General features: G+C 39.6%; 2 protein-coding genes across 2 annotated transcripts in view; one reads left to right on the forward strand and one right to left on the reverse strand.

The window, feature by feature from the left end:
- The first annotated feature begins 943 nt into the window (after nt 1-943).
- bicc2 (bicaudal C homolog 2) lies at nt 944-17857 on the forward strand. Its single transcript, XM_055034714.1, has 19 exons — nt 944-1238; nt 3338-3381; nt 3664-3733; nt 3864-3943; nt 4754-4915; nt 5475-5528; nt 5720-5935; nt 6024-6275; nt 6397-6528; nt 6850-7039; nt 7693-7826; nt 7921-8132; nt 8958-9063; nt 9526-9565; nt 11654-11817; nt 13249-13450; nt 13519-13682; nt 13874-13973; nt 14043-17857. The coding sequence occupies exons 1-19, from the start codon at nt 980-982 to the stop codon at nt 14171-14173; spliced, it is 2712 nt and encodes a 903-aa protein (XP_054890689.1). The 5' UTR covers nt 944-979; the 3' UTR covers nt 14174-17857.
- Nucleotides 17858-18846: 989 nt separating this feature from the next.
- spock1 (SPARC (osteonectin), cwcv and kazal like domains proteoglycan 1) overlaps nt 18847-22756 on the reverse strand; it is a gene marked incomplete at its 5' end in the record, with an annotated part of 48887 nt that continues 44977 nt past the window's right edge. Inside the window, 2 exons of the mRNA XM_055034426.1 lie at nt 18847-20224; nt 22531-22668. Of these exons, the coding sequence (XP_054890401.1) occupies nt 20028-20224; nt 22531-22668 (335 nt within the window). The remainder of the gene's footprint in view (nt 20225-22530; nt 22669-22756) is intronic.

Raw genomic sequence — 22756 nt, forward strand, 5'->3', positions numbered from 1 at the left:
AAAATACTGGCAGCTCTGTTTGCCAGAACTTTACCGTATGTATACGGTAAAATTGTGGCAACCAAAACTGCCAGTATTCTATTGTATTTTTAAAATACAGTAAAATACTGACAACCGCAGCTGCTGGTATTTTAGTGTATTCTTACAGTGTGGGTAGTGTCTCTACGGTGTGGTATATCTGATATTTTTCACTGACCTTTTCAAAATTCTTCCAGTGGAGTCAGATTTGATGGAGAGAGCTTCTGTGAAAATCTACTTTTAAATCTTGACATTTCCCCAAACTTTCATTCCAGTGCATTTTTTTCTTGGTTGTATGAGCTTATTTATAGAACTTCATGACATCCCTTTGCAATTATGTGCTGTTTATCGTAACATAATCAATAAACCCAGATTACCCCTTTAGATGACTTTAAAGTGTACTCTGTGTTGTATAGGTGAATTTCAGGGTTCCTTGTACAGTACACCTCTTCACTTCTCTTCACTCAGCCCTCTGACATATCTAGTTTTCTATTTAGAAGGGGGAAATGCAGACAACAGCAGAGGGCCAGTGGTTAGCTGGATGAATGTTTTGCTAGCTGTGTGTACTGCTGTGAAGATCATTTTCATGATGTGTGTGATTGGCTCTGTGAGCTAGCGCGTCAGTGTCCATTCAGGACTGAACTTTGGGCTACTTTGGCTTTGTCAAGAATTGAATGACTAGATTTCAGAAAAGATGTTGCTCAAGAGATAGTTGGAGTAAGCTATTTAAGGCGTCTTTGCAGTTGAAGCTATGGCAACAAATTATTCAACGTCGTAAACAGGCTGAACGGGGTGAGAAAGACTTCAAAATTCCTACCAAATTTAGGGAAAGGAGGCGGGTGGTCAAAGAAAAGACGGTGGGAGGAGGGTTGATTCTGGCCTCTGTCCCCCTTTTCCTCTCACTTGGGCTGTCTCCTTGGTCACACACATGCACAAACACTGACAAGGGCTAAGTCCTGCTATGACTGCCATAAACATCATGGAGAAAAGCTCCCCTGTTTCTTTGGACATCACAGGGCCTGAGCAGCCCAAACTGGAAACTAGTTTAGAACTGGACTCAGCAGCAAATATTGACCCCATAGAGCAAAAGCAGGATGAGGAAGAGGAGAAAGAAGTGCAAAGCTTCACTGGAGATGATGCAAAAAGGCAAAGCTTGGATCCAGAGTGGGTGGAGGAGAGGTTCAGGATTGACAGGAAGAAGCTTGAAACCATGCTGTATGGTGAGTGAGATAGCTTTCTTGGTTCTCTCATGATCTTTACATCTTCATGTTCTGCCTTAGAAGCAACAGATTGTCTCTTTTGATGCCTATCACAGTCCTCCTCTGCATTGGCACTTGTTATCTACCTGAACCAGCGTCACCGCCTCCAGCTGCTTGTTGTTGCCATCAGTAACTGCCATGCATTAAACTCCTGTTGCTGTGGCTTTGTGATTTATGACCTGCGTTGGCTTATGCATTCAGAAGCCCCTTTTCGCTTTTTATCCTCTCTGCCTGGGAAGCGGAGGTAACTGCTCCTGTTAGTTATCGCCTCTTGGCAGCTTTATGACAAATGCCTCCCTCATGTCACTGGGGAAACTCTTTGACTTGCTCACAGCAGCCAGAGATTATGTTTGCTCATGATGGCGCGGCTCTTAAAACAATTCGACTCCAATAACTGTAGCTCGTAACGTGTTTGCAGCTTGGAGGGTGTGTGTCTGTTTGAGCACTGTCCAAGGAATAAGGCATGTTTCTCATGCTTTTCTGTTACATTGCAATTCACCTTGAATTACATGGTGTCTTCTTTCCACAGACATCTTTTGCTTTCTGAAACTGGGGGGTGTTTACATGAGGACATGCCACTAATGTGATTTACTGTCTAAAACCTGATTTGTAGTTGTCTTCCTGATGTGCAACTTTCTGGCTCCACCTCACTCTGTTCTCTTCCCATTCCTCAGCTCTGGCCTGTGTAACCCATAGCGATGACAAGGCGAGGTGGGGGGGACTGTTTCTAAAGCTCCCCTTGAATCCTGTAAATGTTACCAAGGAGCAATGGCCTTTTAAACTTGGATATATTTCCAGCAACCTCTTGTTCCACTTGCTTGGCAAAGTTTCAACAATGTTGACTTTGTACACGCGTCATGTTGTAAAAAGTTACCCTGTGAACAGAGCAACAAAAAATGGCAACCAATTCACATAAAGTAGTTTGCAGTGTTTTGTCCTCACTTTCCTCAGTTGCAGAAGAAACTGCAATTTAAATTTGAAGTGTTTTCATTAATTAAATTTTGGAACTCATATTATGTAGCTTTATTGTAGAGAGTAATATATGTATGTTTAAACTTTCAATTTGAATGGTTTAGAGGTACATAAAACCCCAAAATCAGTTCCTCAAGAAAAAAAAAAAAGTAAGGCCAGTGGAAAAATATATATACAGAAATGTTAAAACCATTTTATGATATGCACTATCACTGGACATACTTCTTACTTGACTTAATGTTTAGCAGACGGTTATAAACACCCTGCACAATGAAAGGAAGATACCAAAATAAGCTGGAATCCAAGTTCATTACTGAAAAGTGTGGTTGAATAAAAAAGGTGAAGGACTAAATTCTCAAGATATGCTCTGCTCTGAATTATTGAAAGAAATCAATTTAACAAGTATTTACAATACCCATCTGCATGCTGTCAGGTTAGGTTTGTCTTTCTGACTGAAAACATGAAAAAGTCATCAAATTTAAATCCTTCTCAATAAACAAAGCCGTTGACATATCACTCCAACTCTTATAGTCTCTGACAAGCTTTTTTGCAGATGTCATCTGGCATTGAAATGGTTTATATTTGACGAGTTCTAATTATTTGAGGTTTCAAGGCCTCCTTACAATCATCACTCCTCCACAGATTCAAACCAGGACTCTGGCTTAGCCACTCCAAAGTTTTAATTTTGCTTCCAGAGAGCAATAACAAAAGCTGCCAGGGGTATGAAAAATGGTTGTCAGAATTCATCACAAAATTCTAACAACTCCGAGATGCCTCTGAGATCAGCAAGCATCTCGGAGTGCTTTGCCCCAGGGCACATCAACATGCGGCAGGGCAGAGAAGCTGGAATAGAACCCCCAAGTTTGCAATTGCAGGATAAGTACTCTTCCCACTGAGTTACAGCAACTCAAAGACTGGAGGCAAAATACACTGTACCATAAAAAAGCAAAAACATTTTTAATTTTATTTTTCATTTCATTCACTCAATAATAAATTGAGTGAATTGAGAGATTTATTATTCCCTCAATTTTGGAAATGATTTCTTAAAAAAATCCTACGAACTAAAAATGTTATTTGTGTCTTTTCAGCTCCGGAACACGGAGGAGAGACAGGAGAAAAGTTTTTCGAGCGAGTGAGTCAATCTTCTTTGGAAGCTCTTTTATTACTAAACCCATAAAAACACTCACCAACTCACAGGTCACTGAAAATATCTAGTTTTAATATTTGCCCCAAACGCTGCATCTACTCTTTATACGTTTTAATAGAGGCGGTAATTGCACCCTTTCAAATGCAAATGTGCCTTTGTGTTCTCGGAATGGAGCAATCTTCTGTCTGTGTGACTGTGTGTAGGTGTGTTCCCTCATTACGCATACAATGAAAGTGTCTGCTTTGCTTCTCGTGTAATCTTTCACAGGTAATGAGAGAAACTAGCACTCAGGTGAAATGGCCGTCCAAACTAAAGATTGGAGCCAAGTCAAAGAAAGGTGCCAAAGTCTTTATGCGCTATTCAAACAAGATATCTCTTTTTCCTGTCATGCTCTTTACTCCTCTTCCTTGCACTATTTTACTGCGTTACATGCAAATGTGTGAAAACAGTGTGTGATTTCCAACTAGACCCTCACGTGAAGGTGGAAGGGAAGAGAACTGACGTTATGGCAGCCAAAAAGAAGATACTAGAAGTGCTGGAAACCAAGGTAACAACTGTCAACAATGTTCTGATCAATGCAGAGATGAGGCACAACATTATGACCACTTGTCTTATAGTGCTGTTTTGCAGCAAAACAGGAAGCTATCACTCTTTAGAGGATAGACTTAACTAACTCTGAAGGCATGCTACGGTGATTAATGATGAAATATGTCAGATTGATTCAACATAATTACATTTTATATAATTTATTATAGCACTAATATGACCCACATTTAGGTAAGCGGTACATATCAAAATAAAATCTGCCTGGATAGAGCCACTCTAGTTTTCAAAACGTCACAGTGAATTGTTCCCATATTCCCTCTTAGTGTTAAAAGAGTTAAAAGAGGTACATGCACCCAGTCATCCAGGAAATGTGAAAGAAAATTTGATTCATTAGACTTGGCAGCCTGGCTTTATTGCTCCTTGATTTAGTTTTATTGCTCATTTGCTAATTTTGGGATCACAGCACAGCCTCCCGGACTGGTCTGCAGCCATGCAGCTCCGACTGCAATAAACTGTGGTGCAGTGAGCATTTTGACACCTTTCAATCAGAAGGACCATTAACTTCTTCAGTGATTTTAGCCACAGCAGCTTGTCTGTTGGATCAGACCAAATGGTTTATTTGATTGATGCCTAATATATCCCACTCTAACAGGTGTCACGAGAAAGAGATAATCGGTGATATTTACTCATAATGTTATGCGGGAATGGTGGCAAGTGCATTAAAGTTTCTTTGTTTAAAAAGTAAAATTTCTTAATTTTTTGCTTCGGAGTGAGTATGTCGTCTCTGGATATTTGATTGTGTGAATAACAGGTGAACAAGGTGACTCTGAAGATGGACGTGGCTTTCACAGAACATTCCCATGTCATTGGAAAAGGAGGTGGGAACATAAAGAAGGTGATGGAAGTCACATGCTGTCACATCCACTTCCCCGACTCGAATCGTCACAACGCTGCAGGAGAGAAGAGCAATCAGGTTGAAAGACAGCATTTACTGTCCTGTTCATTAAGTTGGGATATAACTGGAAAGTTCATTTATTTCAGTCAACTCACTGAGCACATCTTGAAGATTAAGTACACACGGACCGATGCTTTACATATATTAGCTGTGATGTTTTTATGATTAACATGTGTCATTTTACTTTATTATTTTAATTAATTAATTAACTTTTTTAATACAAATATCCAGGCTTAGTGAAAAGTATTTTGCTTAAGAGTTGAAATTTTCTAAAGGTACTTTTATTCTGACAAAAGACTCATCAGAACAGATACTTTTACTTATTTATTGACAGCGATAAGACCCTCCTCTTGGATCTGATTGGTCGTTTCTGACTTAGCGTGTACTACTAAAGATGACAGAAGAAAAACAGGAGAAGACAGAGAAGCCTTATTTTCTCACACTGTCTCGACATAGTGATAGTTTCAACATATAAATTAAAAAAACATATGTTTTTTTTATAATATAGTTAAATACTGCAGCTTTAAAGGTAACTGAAAATAAATTTAGTTTTGTCTGTCGGCCTTATTTTTTCCAGGTTTCTATCGCTGGCCCCATAGAAGGGGTGGAAGAAGCCAGGAGGAGGATAAGAGTGAGTAGTCAATCTGAGCTGGGACTTTATCTCAGCACTCACTTCTTCCCTGCTGTCAGATGCATGGATCAATACTGCAATCAATGGGATGACAAGAACAAATAATTCTGCCTATTTGTCCAAATGCCAACCTTTTCTGCAGTCTGTCTTGGGTTTACACTCATTTTTTCGTTGACTTCATCACACCGTAGGACCTTCAGCCTCTCTCTCTGACCTTTGACCTGCCAGTCAGCCTGGTACCCCAGGCTCTGCCAGATGCAGGCTCCCCACTCATCCAACAGGTGGCGCAGACTTTGGGGGTCAGTGTGGGTTTCAGGCCTGTGCTGCCACTGCCCCAAGCCCAGACAGCCTTTTACGGAAGCTCCTGCACAGTTTGGGGACTGCAAGGCAACGCAGCTGCTGTCAAGGTTACTTTCACCTCGACCGCTCAAATATTTTCAAATCTTGTGTCTGTCCATGGTATAATTTTGGTGCATATAAATTGTTGCCTGACAGAAGGCGACGTGCATCCTGATGGAGCTCCTGCTTGGGTCAGAGGCCCCAGGGGGGATTGTGAGCAGTCAGCTGGATGTCACCGCTCAGCAGCATCTCTTCCTGCTGGGACAAAATGGTGCAAACTTTCTAAGTGTTATGCACAAGACGCAGACCCAGATCGTTCTTCCAGACCTTAGTGCCCCTCAAAGTCCCCCCTCATTGCTCATTCAGGGCAGCCCTGACGGAGTGTGTCTCGCTCGGCAACAGCTCATGGTACACATGCTTTTTGTTGTTTCAGTCGCACGTTGCTTCTGATACTGCCACCAGAAAAGTCGCAGCTGTTTTTGTGTTTTGCTTTTTCTATTTATTGTGAAATACATGCGCACACATCTAGGATTGCCTACCAGTGTGTTTGATGTTTGACATTCGGGAAGACGGGGAGGGAGGCCCTTCCAAACTGGCTCAGATGATGCAAAACCTCGGAGTCTTTATTAGCGTCAAGCCCAAAGTGAAACAGACAAGCAAGGTGAGTGCCATCCAAATAACTATGCACTATTTTCCATGAAACATCATTAAAAATAATAAATGAAATAATTCAGTTTTTTTTGTTGGCACTCAGCTCCATCTGTTTAAACCTTAATTCAGTCTAGGACCAGGTTGTTATATTGTGCTCCTTTCATAAGGGCTGTTTTATTTTGTATTTATTTGAAATTTCTTTCCTTTTTTTTTTTTATAAAATCCCATTTGTTTAAATTTAGGTGTAAATTAATTCACCACATTAGATCCATCTGCTGCAGTGGGCAGAATACTGATGAGGGAAAAATCTGTGTTGATGTATATTTATCAGTCAGTGGTGGTGAAGGGTCTGGAAAGGAACATCTCCTGCATTTATGAAGCCCGGCGTCTGCTCCTAGGACTTGATTCCTCTGAGACTGCCAAGATAACTACAGTGAACCCTGACCTCATGTCACCCGATGGTAGACTGGCAAACTACTGGCTCGACATGTTGCTGCAGCAGCTTGCTCTCTCTGAACAGGGTATGATAATGTGAATATGAGTGGATGTCCAGCCGTCTGAACTTAGCTTCAACCGAAGAAAATATTGCAGTTCACCATAGCTGAATCCAAAATTTCAATCTGAGCTACAGATTAGCTCTAATTTATAGGGCAATTTTAAAAATTTTAAGGGATTTTGACTGCATTTTGGTCATTTGGTGTTTCTGGTTGTAGGTGAGTCGGTGGGAGGATACAAACTGGCTTAGCCAGGTCATCATTCTTGCAAAAACCACTACTGCCCCATCAAATAGGTCTGCAGAGCTAACTTATGTGACAGAAACAAAATACTGAGACAACCAGTGAAAATGTGACTGACATAGTTGTGTTATCTTGAAACATGATTACAAAAACTTGCGTGAAAAACAAAAGAAAAATATGAATGCATAAATGGATACTCCAATATGACTATTGTGGACTAATTACAATAACTAAGCTTTATTTAATGACTGAATTAATCTCATTCAGAGAGAAAACATTCTTTCCCAGGAAGTCTGAGGCTGAGTTAATTGAAGTTTTGCACCTGCAAACATGTCCATCTAGAACAGAAATCCCTCACTAAGGAATTCTGTGTGCACTGGCACAGCTTGGCCACACTGAAATAATGCACTATGCATGTTTCTGACCTTCCTGATCAGGCTCTGCACCTGTTCAAACCACAGAGGTGCTGACTGGAACTAAATCCCACCTGTCAGCTCCACCAGGCCTCACTTCTCCAACAGATGAGGGCAGGACAGGACTGAAGGGAACAGACAGTCGGCAACTGGAAAAGGTGAGTCACTGTCTGTGTTAAAAAGGCTTCAAGGGTGAAAACTGACCAAAAGGTCTCCACAGAATACAAAATGCATTCTTACCCTTTCCTATAGATCCTTGAAAGTGAGAATCAGTCTGACCAATCTGAGGAGGAGAGCATTGAGGTTGTGAGGATGCCACCATCTGAGGTGTGCAAAGCAGGAAACAACAACAACATCAGCAGGGTGGGTCAGAATGGTAGGAGGGGGAGTCTCCAAGGCCCAGAAATCAGCAAAACACACAGCCAGGGCAGACGGCATTCCACAGGGCAGGCGCTGACATACAGGTGAGCCCTCGGCAGTAGTACACCAACATCTGGTTCATTTATCCTCAGTGTTTTCAGAACCAAGATTTAAAAGGTGGAACTCTAATTAGTATTTTAAAAGAGTAATATATTATATATCATCTGGTCAACCTTGTGAAAATCAATATGTTGGTCTGCTTTTCTTCGGGGCTGGGGGGGCAGCTGAATGTTTGGGATGGTAGATGCAGGAAAATACAAAACAGTACTGGTGAGAGAGGTTTACTTTATAGCTGAACCTTGACCCTTGACATCCATCTAGATCAGACGTGCCCAAAGTCGGTCCTCGAGGGCCGGGATCTTGCATGATTCAGTTCTCTCCCTGCTGGTAGCAACAACCTTTTCTGCATGTCAATGTTCTGCTTAGGCCTTCTAACGATCCATCATTGGATCCAGGTGTTAAACCAGGGAGAGAACTAAAACACACAAGATGCCGGCCCTCAAGGACCGACTCTGGACACCCCTGATGAGTTTGGCTTCTCTAGATTTATTTTAGGGATTCAGAGTGCAGGTTGAAAAGAAAACATCCCTTTTGAATTTTTTAATTCCAAAAGAAACAAAAACAACCTTGTATCATCTTCCTTCCACTTCACAACTTTGTGTTGGTCAATCGCAAAGAGTCCCAGTCAGATCCTTTGTCCCAGTCAGATGTGACTGAAAATACCACTTTTTGACAAGTGGTATTTGTCAAAAAGTACAACTTGAATTTTTTTGTCAAAGCAGTATAAATGCCTGTGCAATACACACAAATTATCAGACGTTCCACAAATTTTCACTCGTGTCTGTGCATGTGTGTGCTGAACGTGTCAGGTTGGTGAACGCAGAGACAGAGCGAGGGTGGAGTGAGCGAAGGAACAGCCTGAGAAGAGATGCTCCTCGGGCTCAAAATGTTCACACTGACTCATCTAAGGCTGGGGTGAGGAAAAGCAGAAACTGCAGCCTTTTTTCAACATCAACAACTTATGAGTATCGCTCTGTGGACCAACAATCAAATCTCACTTAGCCCTGTGGCACAGAAGATGAAAGAGAAGCGACTTTTTATGCCTACAGACGTTGATAATATAAACTGAAAAAATCAGTTTATATGACACTGCCATGCTGTTAGTTGGTTTTCACATTCTTGATCAGCTTGGAATTTGATTTGAGAATTGATTTTTGGGTTTGTTTCCTTCTGCTCCTGTTTGTCATCTTTCTCAAATGTTACAGTGCAGCGAGTTAACAAGTGTACCGCCACAGCAGCAGGAAGTTTTATGCTAGTGCTTATTTCTCCAGCAAATTAGGTTCCTGCTGTCTATCCTCAGCAAGCCTCAGCAAGCAAAGAGGAAAAATCAATTTCATGGATTATTTACCTTTTTTATTTGCTGTTTGTGCTTTGTAGGATTATGACTATGAGAAGAAGAAACTGATGGCAACAAGAGGTTAGTGCTTTCAAACTATTTTTGCCTTGATTTCTGCAGCTAGACACCTTTAATATTTGCAAAAATGCAAATAATCAGAGGATTAATCTGCACATAAACTCTAAAGCCAGAACCATTGCTGAACCCAAACAAATACATGAAAAATGACCCATTTTCAACTACTTAATTATAAAACCCAAGAAGAAATTATAAGTCAATTAAGTTCAAGCTCCTGCTGTCTGGATGTCCTACCCACACATTTCTTTAAGAAAGTCCTGCCTGTTATTGCTACTGATCTGATCCAAATGGTAAATGCATCACTCACATCAGGCGTTTTCCCCCAGGCTTTGAAAACAGCAGTCATCAAACCACTGCTAAAAAAGAACAATCTGGACAAATCACTACTGCACAATTACAGGCCAATCTCAAATCTCCCATTCATCAACAAAGTTATTGAAAAAACTGTGTGTAAACAATTAAATAGTTTCCTCATGATGACCAACTGCTTTGACTCTTTCCAGTCTGGTTTTTGTGTGCTCACCACAGCATGGAGACTGGCCTAGTCAAAGTATTCAATGATATTCATATAAATATGGACTGTGGGAGAACCACAGTGCTGGTTCTGTTGGACCTCAGTGCAGCTTTTGACACTGTCGACCACGACATATTACTGACTGGTTTGAATCTTACATAAAGAACAGGAATTTCTTTGTTTCAATTGGAAACTTCTCATCAAAGAGGTCAAAGGTCACATGTGGGGTACCCCAAGTTTCAATTCTAGGACCGCTCTTATTTAATATTTATATTCTCCCACTAGCTCAGGTTATAACAGGAAATAATTTTAGCTACCACAACTATGCGGATGACATACAGCTCTACATTATGATGTCACCAGGTGACTCTGAACCCATCCAATCACTGAATAAATGTTTAGAACAGATAAATGTTTGGATGTGCCAAAACTTTCTCCAGCTGAACAAAAACAAAACTGAAGTCATTATTTTTGGACCTAAAGAGGAACGATATAAAGTCAATGCACAGCTTCAGTTATTACAACTAAAAATAACTGTTTCTGCTTCTCCTCTCAGAACCAAGAGAGGAGAAGCAGGTTTCAGCTTTTATGCATCAAACATTTAGAACAATCTTCCAGAAAACCGTAAAACAGCGGAAACCCTGACTTCCTTTAAATCTCAACTAAAAACACACCTGTTTAGAAATGTATTTGAAATGTAATATGTAACAATGTATTCTACATTGTATGTTTATGATGTAAAGCACTTTGAAATGCCTTGCTGCTGAAATGTGCTGTACAAATAAAATTTGATTTGATTTGATTCTAAGCAGAGGGAGTGATTTCATAGAGGAAGCTCATTTCAGAGTTACTTACTGCCAGGACAACTGATACAGAGGACATGTTTATGCCAAAGTTAGAATAGAGACGTATTGGCTCTCCCACTTAATTCACACGACACCACACACATGGACCCAATCATATACATATCCATATATACTCGTAAGGAGATGCATTGCCTCATCCGTCATGCCGAATGAGAGATCCAGACGCGATCTGCAGCCAAATGGTACCAATTCCCTCTGTGTTGTTTTATGGGAATATAAATTAGCAGTTTGAATGGGCCATCTGCCTCACAGTCATTAGGAATATCCATGCTGGTGCAAGAATGGGGCATTTAGTCACACTGATATGCGTGTGCACATACAAATACTGTTCCAACAGTTATAATCATGTTCATCTTTCACTTTGTGTGAAGTGATGATGCAATTTCCGAACCAGATTCATATGTTGAGGAAACCCATTGTTTGTCACAGGCAATTTTGGCAAAAACTAACTGGGCTGAATTTAGTTAATTATGAAAAGAATTTATTTTTTCATAGTGAATATGTATATTTATAATATTAATTAGTACTATGTCTCTACAGCACCATAGTTTGTTGCATTTACTTCTACTAACATTGCAACATCTTAAATTCATCATGTGATAAGCTACATCCATAGACAAGCAGCAAATTAGCACAGGTTTGTTTTGTTTTGTCTTTGACTCAGTGGTCTTAATTTTCCCTCCTGCATTTTGTGTTGTGTTGGATTAACAGCCATGCAGAGGAAACCTGTGGTCACAGAGGTTCGGACACCCACAGACACCTGGAGTGGGCTTGGATTTTCCAAGTCTATGCCAGCTGAAGCAATCAAGGACCTCCGTAGCGTCAGCCGACGCAGCTACAAACCTTATCTGAGTGGCAACACCAATCAGCAGCAGGTGCAAAACGAGATGGAAGCTAATTTTAAATGAATGCAAAGATATCATTAAAAAGATATTGCAATATTAGTCCTAATGCTGGTCATCAATGGACCTTAATTTTAGACCTTATCAACTAAGTCCCCACAAGCCCATATCATAATACTTCTATAAGACCTGTAAGGCTGTATCATAATTCTTCCACCAAAGGTTGCAGAGTAGGACTAATACATGGCAACTCCGTATCTTACTACTGGCACTTCTGCAAAAACTAAACAGGCCCATGTCATAAACTTATCACCAAATGTTGTACATACAGTAGTCATGATAGTTGTTGTTCATCATTCAGCTTCTCTACTCTGAAAGAGCAGTATGTTAGCTTCACACTGATTGTGACGCTAACATAAGGATGGATATAACCATATATGGAAGTTAATTTCCATCCATATAGTACACGGAAAAATACAAATCCTGCTTGAAAAGCATTTTTTGATATGGCTGTTTAATGAAAAGTGAAGTTAATATCACTTAAAGTTAAGCGACACAGCTAAAACGACTCGGTGTACTATTATTCTAATGAGTGATTAAAATAAATTTGCTTTGCTACATTATTTGTTTTTACAGAAAATGTTGCTGATTTTGTTACTTTTTTTTGCCTGTGCTCCAGAGGTAGTTTTCCTTGCTACTCTCACTCCAATGCAGCCTCCGTTGTTGCTATCGCCCTGTGAGAGTGTGAAGCATTTTTCTCTCAGCATGAGTAAGCTCTGCCAGTTTGGATGCTCAATTACGTGGAATCTGATAGCATCACAGCCAGCTCAGCATTTTATTTCCAACCTGTTTACCTGTGTTGTTTTACCTAATCTTCCTGGGATCTTTTACATTACTCATGCCAGCACTTTATGGGTGCCCAGTTTCTAGCAAGGAGGAAGCATACTTACTTGAAATAATAACAATGAAGTGTACATACATTTCTAAAATACTAATGAGAAGTTTACAAATGTGCATTATGGAAACCAACCAATTGAAATGATCTGTGCCAGTTCTTTTATTTGCCACCAGAATTACATTATACATTGGTTGGCACCTATTTCTATGTGTGAGTCTGGATGTGGAATCAAACTTCTGCAACAAATCTGTTTTTAAGTTAATCATAGCTGTATGCTATTTTTTTTTACTGAAGCCAGAAAAATATAAACAGAATCATACAATTTCCCCAAATTATTGAAACATTGAATTGGATGTAACCTTTTGATTGAGTTGAACATTAAATTTGTTTGGTAACATTTTCTGTGACAGGCCAGCCAATGCGAGCTGACAGCTTTTAAACTGGATTTGATGCCATTTTTGAAAAATGTGGTTTGTGAAAACTCACCATCATTTGATCTGTAAATTGAAAACAAAAAGACAGAAAGAGGAGGTATGTCCCATTAATATCAATGTTTCTTTTCATAGTCTTGGGCTACTCAGAAGGGAAAAATGTGTCTCGGTAGCGACTCAGAGAACTGGAGGGACAGACGTGGATCCACATCTCAGATTGTCTCCTCGTCTTCCCCCTCTTCCTCGTCTCCATCCTCCCCCTCCTCATCTCCACCTGGCTTCCCTTCCTTTTCTGTGTTTTCATCCTCAATGAACAGAAGCAGAAATGACAAGTCATGTAAGTTATACCTGCTTTTAAAGTTTGGCAAATTTTACTGGCTCATAAACTCCACTTTTGACATCTAGGCGAAAACTCTGTTGGCGGATGTTTCTTCGAAGGTGCGTTCTCTGCGAGGAGGGAGTCAACCTGCAGTCAGCGAAGCCCCTCCCCCCTCGTGACGGACGACTTACCTGAGCTGCTCTGCGAACTTGGGCTAATCAAATACATTGACCTGTTTGAACAACAGGAGGTAAGGCACATGCAGAGAGTTACAACAAGAATCGCATTTCACACCAAGCTCGTTAGCACTTACAACACAGCTCGCTGGTTGAGAGGTTCTGCAGAGAATGACACAGATGTGCACATTCATTATTGACCTGTAGCCTAAACCTTATGAATTTTCAATGAGCATCATGATCTAAGCTTCTGTTATTCACACAGATTGACTACCAGACATTTCTCACTCTGTCTGACGAGGACCTGAAAGAAATAGGGATCTCCACTTTTGGAGCCAGACGTAAAATGATATTAGCTATCTCAGGTAGGAGCTGTCAGTTGACAGATGCTTCTCTTTTGTTCATTTTTGAGAAGGCTTTGTTTCCTCTTCCAGATCTGAACAAGAGCAAAACGAGTCTGTCGGATACACAACCAGTGAAGCCCGGCTACCTGGAAGGTGGCGCAAGTGGTAGACTTCCACACATCCTGGATCTGGATGTTGCAGTTCAGAGTAACCGCTGGTGAGAGGAGTCGGCAGCTTTTAAATACATCGCAATGCTGCCAGAGGAAAAAGTTCCTTCACTGCTGTTTATTGACAAGAAACTGAGAAACAAGATGCATCCTGTACACGTTATACCCAGTGGTTTATTTCAACAACAATATTTCAAAGCTTTTTGTGTTTTTGTATGACTCGAAACAAAGAGGCATTCCCCACAAATAGCCTTTTGTATGTTTGGGGTGTTGTTTTTACCCATTTTTGTATGCAGCTGCAAATTGATATTTCCAAAAGGAAATGACGTTAGTGATTAGGAAAATCCTGGAGTAAAAGCGTATTTGGTCAATGGCTGTTTTAGTCAAGCATATTCATACAAAAACTATTGTATATGAAAGGCAAAGTTTAGCTTCATTTATTTCTTTGGCATTCAAGGTTAAATAATGTTTTTTTAAGAGGCATAGAAGTGAAAGCATGCCACTAGAGGGCAGTGGTGTCCCGCTGTCTTAATGTCTGTGCTGTATGAAAAATTATGGCTTTGTTTTTCACATTAGTATTAGCTTTACAATCCCAGGTGAATAAGGTTTTAATTTTAAAATGTACCTCAGCAACAATGAGAACAAGAAAAAAGGGGGGCAGGCGGGAGGAATCTGAAACCTCAGTCACTCCAAGTTCAGCTGATTTAATTTTAATTTATCATTAGTTATTTATCAGCATACTATTGCACCCAAGTCTGCTTTGTCAAACTAGTGTAATTTACAAATTTTATTACGTTTTCTTGGATTTTTAAGGACCCTCTGCTTGCAGGCACAAGGAGGTCTTGATCTGCTCAGATGCTTCACAGCCTGGCTGGTTCAGTGGCAGCCAAGCATGAAACACAGAGAGAGAGTGACAGGAAGTGTTGGGCTGTGACAGATTAGGTAGAGATGATCCCTACTTATTACAATGTCTCTGCCAATTACATAGGCAGGCTTTAAAGCACCGATCCACAAATCTGGTCCTTGGGCTCTAGAGAACTGCTGGATTTTTATCCTGCCGGTTAGTTAATTGCGTTCCCCTGAGGTCACAGGTCTAAATCAGTCTGTGATCGCACGGCTAGAATGAAAACTACCAAGGAAAAAATGAGCAGTGCTTTGAACCCCGACAAGTGAGCCACTTGGACATTTCACTTGAGAAGTGGCAATCTGGGAACGTGACAAGGCTGCATGGTGTAAATGAAAAGCATTGCCCTGAGCGGAAGAGTCACAGCTTCTCTTGGGTTTTACTCAGGTCAGGTTTGTTACTCAAAAAAAATTTATATATCTTTTTAAAGTTCATATATTTTTTTTTAGGTTATGGGATCTTTCCAGTCATTATTTCATTTGCTAGGAGAAGATTACTCATAAGACATAATAGGGAGCATAAATTTTCACATACGCTATATGTGTCATAACTTTCACACATTTTTGTCTACATAAAGTTTTCTTAAAGGGTCTAAAAGTTTGAAACACACTGAATTATTGTTGTACACACAACAATGTGTTCTGTAAAACATAAACACGTATTTTATAAATGAAATATGTCTTATAAAGACGTAGATGCTCATTTAGGTGAAACAATAAAAGACAGATTCCCAAAGGACCCAAATGTAGGACAACATTGGGTGAGATTCATTAAACTGAAAAGAGTGAGTTCTTGTTAGCTACTAAAACAGTATTATCTATTCAAAACACTTTCTCTCACAAGATAATTAGACAAATCTGGTGCATAGTCTCCACTTCAAGGGAAAGAGCAAAAGTTTGAGAGTCAGAGCACACCCCAAAGAAATCAACATCCGTACCGTTTAGACAATTACTCTCAGATGTGAGGAATCGTAATGTTTTAGAGGTCTTCATGTGATTAAAACTACATTATGGAACAAAATTTAAAAATTGTAAATTTTAGAAAAACCTTTGTTTTTTTTCGTATAGAAAATCTGTCAGTGTGTCTGTTGCTGTGTTCTCTAGGAGCTGTAAGGAGGATATAGAAGCTCGAGGCTCGTTGATTAACCCCTTAAAGCCATAGAAACCAGAGATGTGTGTTATTTCTTCTTGTAAATTTATGAATGACTTGTTGCGCTTCATGTACAATAACTTTGTGAGAATTGAAGGTATTTATAGCTTTCATAAGTAAGTGTAGCTGAGTTGATGTTCATGCAACACTCAGCTTCAACCTCAAGGGACATATTGCCAACAAAGTTATTATATTAGCTCATATTCTAGTTAAAGACTTCACACTCAGTGATTTTTTTTTTTTGTCCTGGCTGAAGGAGGCTGATATCAGATGTCCTTTTTTAGACTTCAACTGAATGCCTGACAACCTTGTTTAAATTTTTTTTTCAATATTACAAATACTGAATATCAGACAGAAATAAATATAACTGGGCTATAACTGAGCTACAATCCCATCAGGATTAAATGGAAATGTTTTAAAAAAAAACAATTCAAGGCTTTGACGTCTTTAAAGCGCACAGAACAATAACCAATAATGAAAGAAGAATACTAACTCCCATTAAAAAAAACAACACTGTCAAAGCATCACCTGTCTCCATAGGTTTTGGGATTGTTTGGAGGATCCACCCAGCATGCGGGCCATGTGTGGACAATAACGAAGGAGCTAATAGAGAAATGAAACAGAGCAACGAAGCACCCTGAGGATAAAACATAACCACATATTTCCCTTACTGTGATGAAGATGGAACTCACTCCAGGAAAGTGAGGAGAGCAGGAAAAGAAAATAGAAACTGTAATAAGAGAGTGAGAATGAATGTGTGTGTCAGAGTATGTGTGAGAACAACAGGAAGGATTTGAACATTGCAACAGATGTGTTGCTGAAAAAAATTGGATACCAAATAATTAAAAGAGGTAATAATAGGAGTTTAAAATATGTGAATGTCATCAAATTACCTCTTGCTGTTATAATTCTTACTCAAACCATCAATATGACTTCAGAATGTAGATTCCAGCAGCTCGAAGGTTTTTAATTAAAATAAGATTGAATGTTAAAAATGTCTGGACATAAATCTACTTTTAAATGAAAGAATAATAAAATGCTTGTCTAAATTAGGAAGGAGAGAGGGACCATGGGTGTTTGTTGCGAAATAAATTTTCTCAAGTAGTGACTTAAGGATATTGCAACTTAGGTCAACAGTAAGTTTACAGAAACAGAACAAAGATTGCTGCATTTTGTCATAAATTTGAGAAACTAACAAAAATATAGCTGTAGCACTAGAAAATATGAATACATCTTGAGATAGTAATTTCCCTTTCTGTTCTTGCAATTGTTTATTGACGTTGGACATGATGCAATCATTTATTAAAGTAAATAGTACAGTGACTGTGTTTAGTAGTTTTCAATATGGATAAATTCTTAATGGTGTTAACTAGCTCATGATCTAATGGAATAAACCTTTATGCATCCAGGTTTACGCCTGTGGATATTTAAGACCAAGGATGTCCCGACTAAATCAGATTCTCAACCCAAAGCCCAACAAGGCTTTTGGAAATGATCCAAATTGTCCCAAACTAAACTCAGCCAATGGTACCTGTTGCTTGACTATTGTCTTTGATAACTTTTGTGACACCCCTAGCAGGACCTGTACCCAATTTAAACAAAGCAATCTATGTATTTCTATATGCACGACTTGCAAAAAATAAGTTCTATGAAAAGTCTGATAAGTGTTGGTGAAAAACAAATAAATTGGCACAATATAAAAATGGCAAGTGTCTAAATAAATGTTTAAATTGAGTTTTTTTAAAAATGTAATTAGTTAAAAGCTATAAGGTCTGAATTTGTCTGCAGCCTGAGCAGCAAAAGTATTAGTATTTGTGGAAAAAGCTTGACTTTAAATCTGGATCTACTTGTGTGGACTCAGATTTCCCAGTGGCTGCAGTGTTGTTCTTCACTTCCTCACAGAATCTCCAAAATTATACATTTTAATGTTTTTTTTATTTTTTCATCGCATGGTTCATTTCACTCTTTCCTTCAAATATCTAAGGAGATCCAGCCAAACAGTTGACGACAATCTTAATTGTAAAGTTCGACTAAGCTGAAAAACAAACAGCTACATTCACAAAGTCTGGAGCCACAAGTGGAATAGGTAAGGTCACTGAGTTGATGCAACCTTTGCGCATCAACTATGTGAAGCAAATTACTAATTCAGACTGGCAGTGTCTGTGGAGGACTGATGACTCAGCCTTTCCAAGCCAAAAGATTCAGTTGTCCTTTCAGCCTCTGATTGTGGGTATGATGTTTTTTCAAAGTGCTGAGCATGACTGTTTCAGTGCAGCGAGGTCAGCTGTCCCATTAGCCAACGACATTACAAAAACACTCATTAAGCCTCCATGTTCTTTTTGGTCTCTGCCGACTTTGTCATCCTCCTCTCTCAAAAGAGGCACGTGATAAGAGTGTTTTATTCCTCCACCATTTATCTCTGGCTCTAAAAGGGGATGCTGCTTTCTCAAGGCTAGAAAAGGTCAGAGCTGATAGAGGGCTTTGATTGTTCGACTGCACCGAAACCCAGGCTTTAGAAAAAGGAAAAGGGACAAGAAAGAGGAATTTGTGTGAATGTTTTTGTGGCTTTAAAGTGAGCCGAGAGACGTGTTTTTAATTCGTGATTTTCTTGTGACTTTGGATGTAGCATATAAGCCAACATGTTGAAAAGAAGAGACAAGTGAACATTGACACGTAAGGTTCAAAAGACACTCAAGGTGTCACTTTACTTAAATTTTAAAATAAATAAAAGTTTACGCAGTTGATTTCAATTCACTGAACATATCCAATGTTGGGAGGCAGAGCAGACTCTTGTCTCCGCTGGATGTCGTATGTCCTCCCAGCTCAGGAGCAGCTACCTCATCCAGTGTCCATGCACAGTCGAAAGGCCTCAGCAGACCTACCGACCACTGAGCAAAATACGAGTAGGCCGAGGCATAAAGATTTGCACTCCAGGCCGCTATCTCTCTCTGCAATACAATTTCTTACCTCCTGAGATTGGGAGAAGAACTGAAAGGACACTAGACAGCATCAACATAGCAACAGCAACATATTGTAGCAGCCAAAATAGGCATCACTTTCAGTTTGAGATGCATAGAGCTGGACCTGGCCAGGTAAATCTCTCTTTTACAGGTACAAGATGAGAAACATGCAACAACAACAACAATACATCATTAATCTCATTGTTTCCTGGGCTCTCCGAACACATAAAAAAAAAAAAAAAAAATTACAATCCTCCAAAAATTAACAGGAGTAGAGAAGGTTGGTACTGGTGGGGAATCTTGGAGCTTTTAACTGTGGCAGCAATTTGCAGAAAACACTGGAGGGAGCCCAGCGGTGGAACACAGAACACAAAAATGAGCCGCGAACATACAACAGGGAAAAGAATCCACAATCAAGCCTTCCTGGAGGAAACATATTTACATCCAATATATCAGCTAATGTGCCTGGGCTTACAGACTTACCAGAGACACCAATACTCACATCAATAGGAGAGAAAGGATGGGGACAGAGCAAAAGAAAAAAAAAGTATCTATATTTGAAGGGTGTACAAATTGGAGGGCTTTTTTAGGAGGAGTAAAAGCAAGGATGTGGACAGAAATGGGCAAATTTCTAACAGAATTTTGACAGTTTTGTTTAAAATGTTTTAAACTCTGTTTTATTTATCTGAGAAATGAGTGGAGTAAAAAGTTTGAATGAGGTTCAGTGAAGAGAAGGATTGGGTAAAATGCAGGGATTACAAGAGCAGGTTCAGAGTCCAAAGGTGGGCCGCTGCCAAGGTAGCCGGAGGAGGACAGGTTGGAATGGCTTCAGATCTGTGCTGCGTTAACAGAGTTTTCTGGTCAGCTGATGGCAAAGTAAGATGATGTAGTGGAGCTACCAGATATAACCAGTTTCATCATCCTTGTCCTCGTCCTCGTCCTCGTCATCCTCGATAGTTCCCCGGGGGTGGATCCGGCCCCGCCTTTTCTTCTGCCTGCTACGTTCACTGTGTGATGGCTCCTCCTCCTGGTCATCGAGGAGAATGACAGCACCGCCGCTACCAAAGTCCCCCGATGTCTCTGGGTCCTCATCTGTGAATAGATTACCAATAATCAAAGACAAGTACAAGTCAAGAACAACTACACGATGGATTCAACAAGAAGACCACTCTCTTGTAATATTTTAAAATAGTCTCAATCGATGGTTCCTCGGGCTTAAATAATGTATTCAAATGCTTTTTTTTTGGACTTGTTTTGCATTCATTTTCCACTACAGTCTGTTAGTTTAAAATTATTAAATATTAAATTGGGATGTGTTACGTGCAGACAATACTGTGGTTCAATTATTGGGTAATTACGTTTGTTTTGCCCGAATGATTCAAAAATTAGAGTTAAGGAGTATTGAATGAAAAAAAAAACTGACTGAAAATGGTCAAAAACTGAAATGAAGGCAGCAGAAATTCAAATTAGAAAGGAGCTTCAGAAAGCCTTGAGAACCATTGATCCAGAGCACATTATAAGTCTGGCTTCTTAAAAGCAAAAAATTATTAACTGAGAGATGACCCTGTAGTTTTGCACATGTCTGCATTTCCCACTGATGTTCCAAAATTAGGTTCCTCCCATGTTGGGATGTACAGGCGCACTCTCCCATTGTTCCCACCTCATCATTTCTTGTATTTAAGCCAAATGAGTGGAGAGCTGCGAGACTTGCTGTATCCATGGGGGAATGAGAGAACTCCAAGCTGCAATAGCCTGAAGCCATTCAGGCTGAGTCTGATGAGCTTGTTACACCACAGACAAAAGGAGTTCTGTTGTCTGTGTTTGTCTGCGTGTGCATCTGTGTGTGTTCTGTGACTGGATAAACACCTTATCAATATTGGAAGCTGCAATTACTGGCTTAGACTTGGCTGGCATTCGACTGAGCTGTAATGTGTGCTTCTGAGTCCACCGTTTGATTGGTAATCGCTATGTCTGCCTGGATTTTTGCTTGCTAATTATTCTGAGATTTTTTTTTTGTTGGGTTTTTTTTACACAGTGAAATCACTCTGGAATTGATTTGTACCAAAGTGTCATTTTGTTTTTACTTTTTTCTTTGAGTCTCAGCTGCTGGCATGCAAAGTGTGGTTTTAAAATGTAAAAACATTTTCCTATTTATATTTCAGTCTCATTACTCTCCTCCACAAAGTGTGACTCCGTTGCCATTTCTAAATCACATCTCTACGACTTTCTTTTTCACATTGCTATCCCCTGTGAGCCACAAATATTTCTATTTTACTTGCAAGATGAAAGTGGGAAAAGATATAAGAAGCAGATGAAATGGGACATCGCAGAAACTGTGAGAGTGACTCTAGAGGAACGGCCGATATGATAACTGATGTCTAGATAGAGGTGAGAAATAAGTACAGGGTGAGAGTCAAACAGAACAAAGCAGCAACGCAAACCTACAGTAGCTGCTTTCTATGTATTGTTTGACTTTGAGACACATCACAGTCTATACTATAAAATGTAAAGTATAGAACGACCTGCCTTTCTTTAAATATAAACTTATTCAACTGCTTTCCTCCAGGTGAAACTAAATATTCCCATGCAGCAATAGAGCTAAACAAAACAACATCTTTTCTACATGAGCTTGCTTAGGTGAAAAGTTCCTGCAAGATTATTTTTTTTGTTTTCCCTCGGTACAAACTCTGCTAGCTCAGTCAGCTTAAACCTTAACTTATAAAGGGGAAGATTACGTTTTTAATAGCAGCAACCTGCTTCTTTATGATCCGCAGTAGAGAAACTTCATACATCCCAAGTCCATTAACAGAAGACACCAGTACCAGCTGCCTGCCTCAGAGCGACATTTCAAATTGAACAGCTGTTTGTGCCAAATTTTCCACTCCAATTTTCCAATCTGTACACTTGCAGAGTTCCAGCCAGGATTGTGTTAGGTGTCGGAACACAGCACAAATTAAAGTAAGTGCCTTCTAGTTTTGGTGCTAAAATCTAACAGAACAAAATTAGAAGCGTTTCATTTTTCCAGACTTTCTTGTTTTAGTTATTAGAACTTAGAAAGTGTCAATTTGTGAAACATACAGAATGATGCTTCTTATGTAACAAAGAACACGCTCCTGGAAATTTGGGATAATTTCAGAAAAAATGTAGTTGATTTTTGATAGATTTTGAGACACACTGGTATCTAAACATTAACATGGTTCAAAGTAGTTTAATCACAATTTAATAATGCAAAAGGAGAAGGAAAGAAAGATCTTATATTTCCACCTAAATCTGACCATCAACTCAAAAATAAACAGATTCAGTCAGGAAGACCACCAATTATGCAGTCTTTCTGCTTCAGAAAGATTAATATTGGGCATTTGTTAGTGTAATACATAGTTTATTAGTAATGGTTTTACCGCAGTTAGGGTTGCCCTGCTTTCTGGATCCAGCGATCTCGTTGCCATATTTGTCCACGCACCAACACTGGCCGGTGCTGCCATGACACTGGGTTGGTTTGTAGTAGCCCTCCTCAGTGCAGCGAGGAATATAGGAGCCTGGAAGCATTTAAAAAAGAAGAAAACAACAAGAAAAGGTTAAAAAAAAGAAGACAAATTGGAAAGAAAATAAAGTTAAGTGAAGGAA

Source organism: Poeciliopsis prolifica, unplaced genomic scaffold (genome assembly GCF_027474105.1).
Source record: "Poeciliopsis prolifica strain line A6 unplaced genomic scaffold, Auburn_PproV2 SCAFFOLD009, whole genome shotgun sequence".
In the NCBI taxonomy this organism is placed as follows: Eukaryota; Metazoa; Chordata; class Actinopteri; order Cyprinodontiformes; family Poeciliidae; genus Poeciliopsis; species Poeciliopsis prolifica.

Bases quoted from the DNA above. Each gene is read 5' to 3' on its own strand.
- bicc2 (XM_055034714.1), top strand. From the start codon at position 980: ATGACTGCCATAAACATCATGGAGAAAAGCTCCCCTGTTTCTTTGGAC. The intron at 13,451-13,518 runs GTAAGTTATACC...TTTGACATCTAG, and splicing joins AAGCAGAAATGACAAGTCAT to GCGAAAACTCTGTTGGCGGA. The intron at 13,683-13,873 runs GTAAGGCACATG...TTATTCACACAG, and splicing joins ACCTGTTTGAACAACAGGAG to ATTGACTACCAGACATTTCT.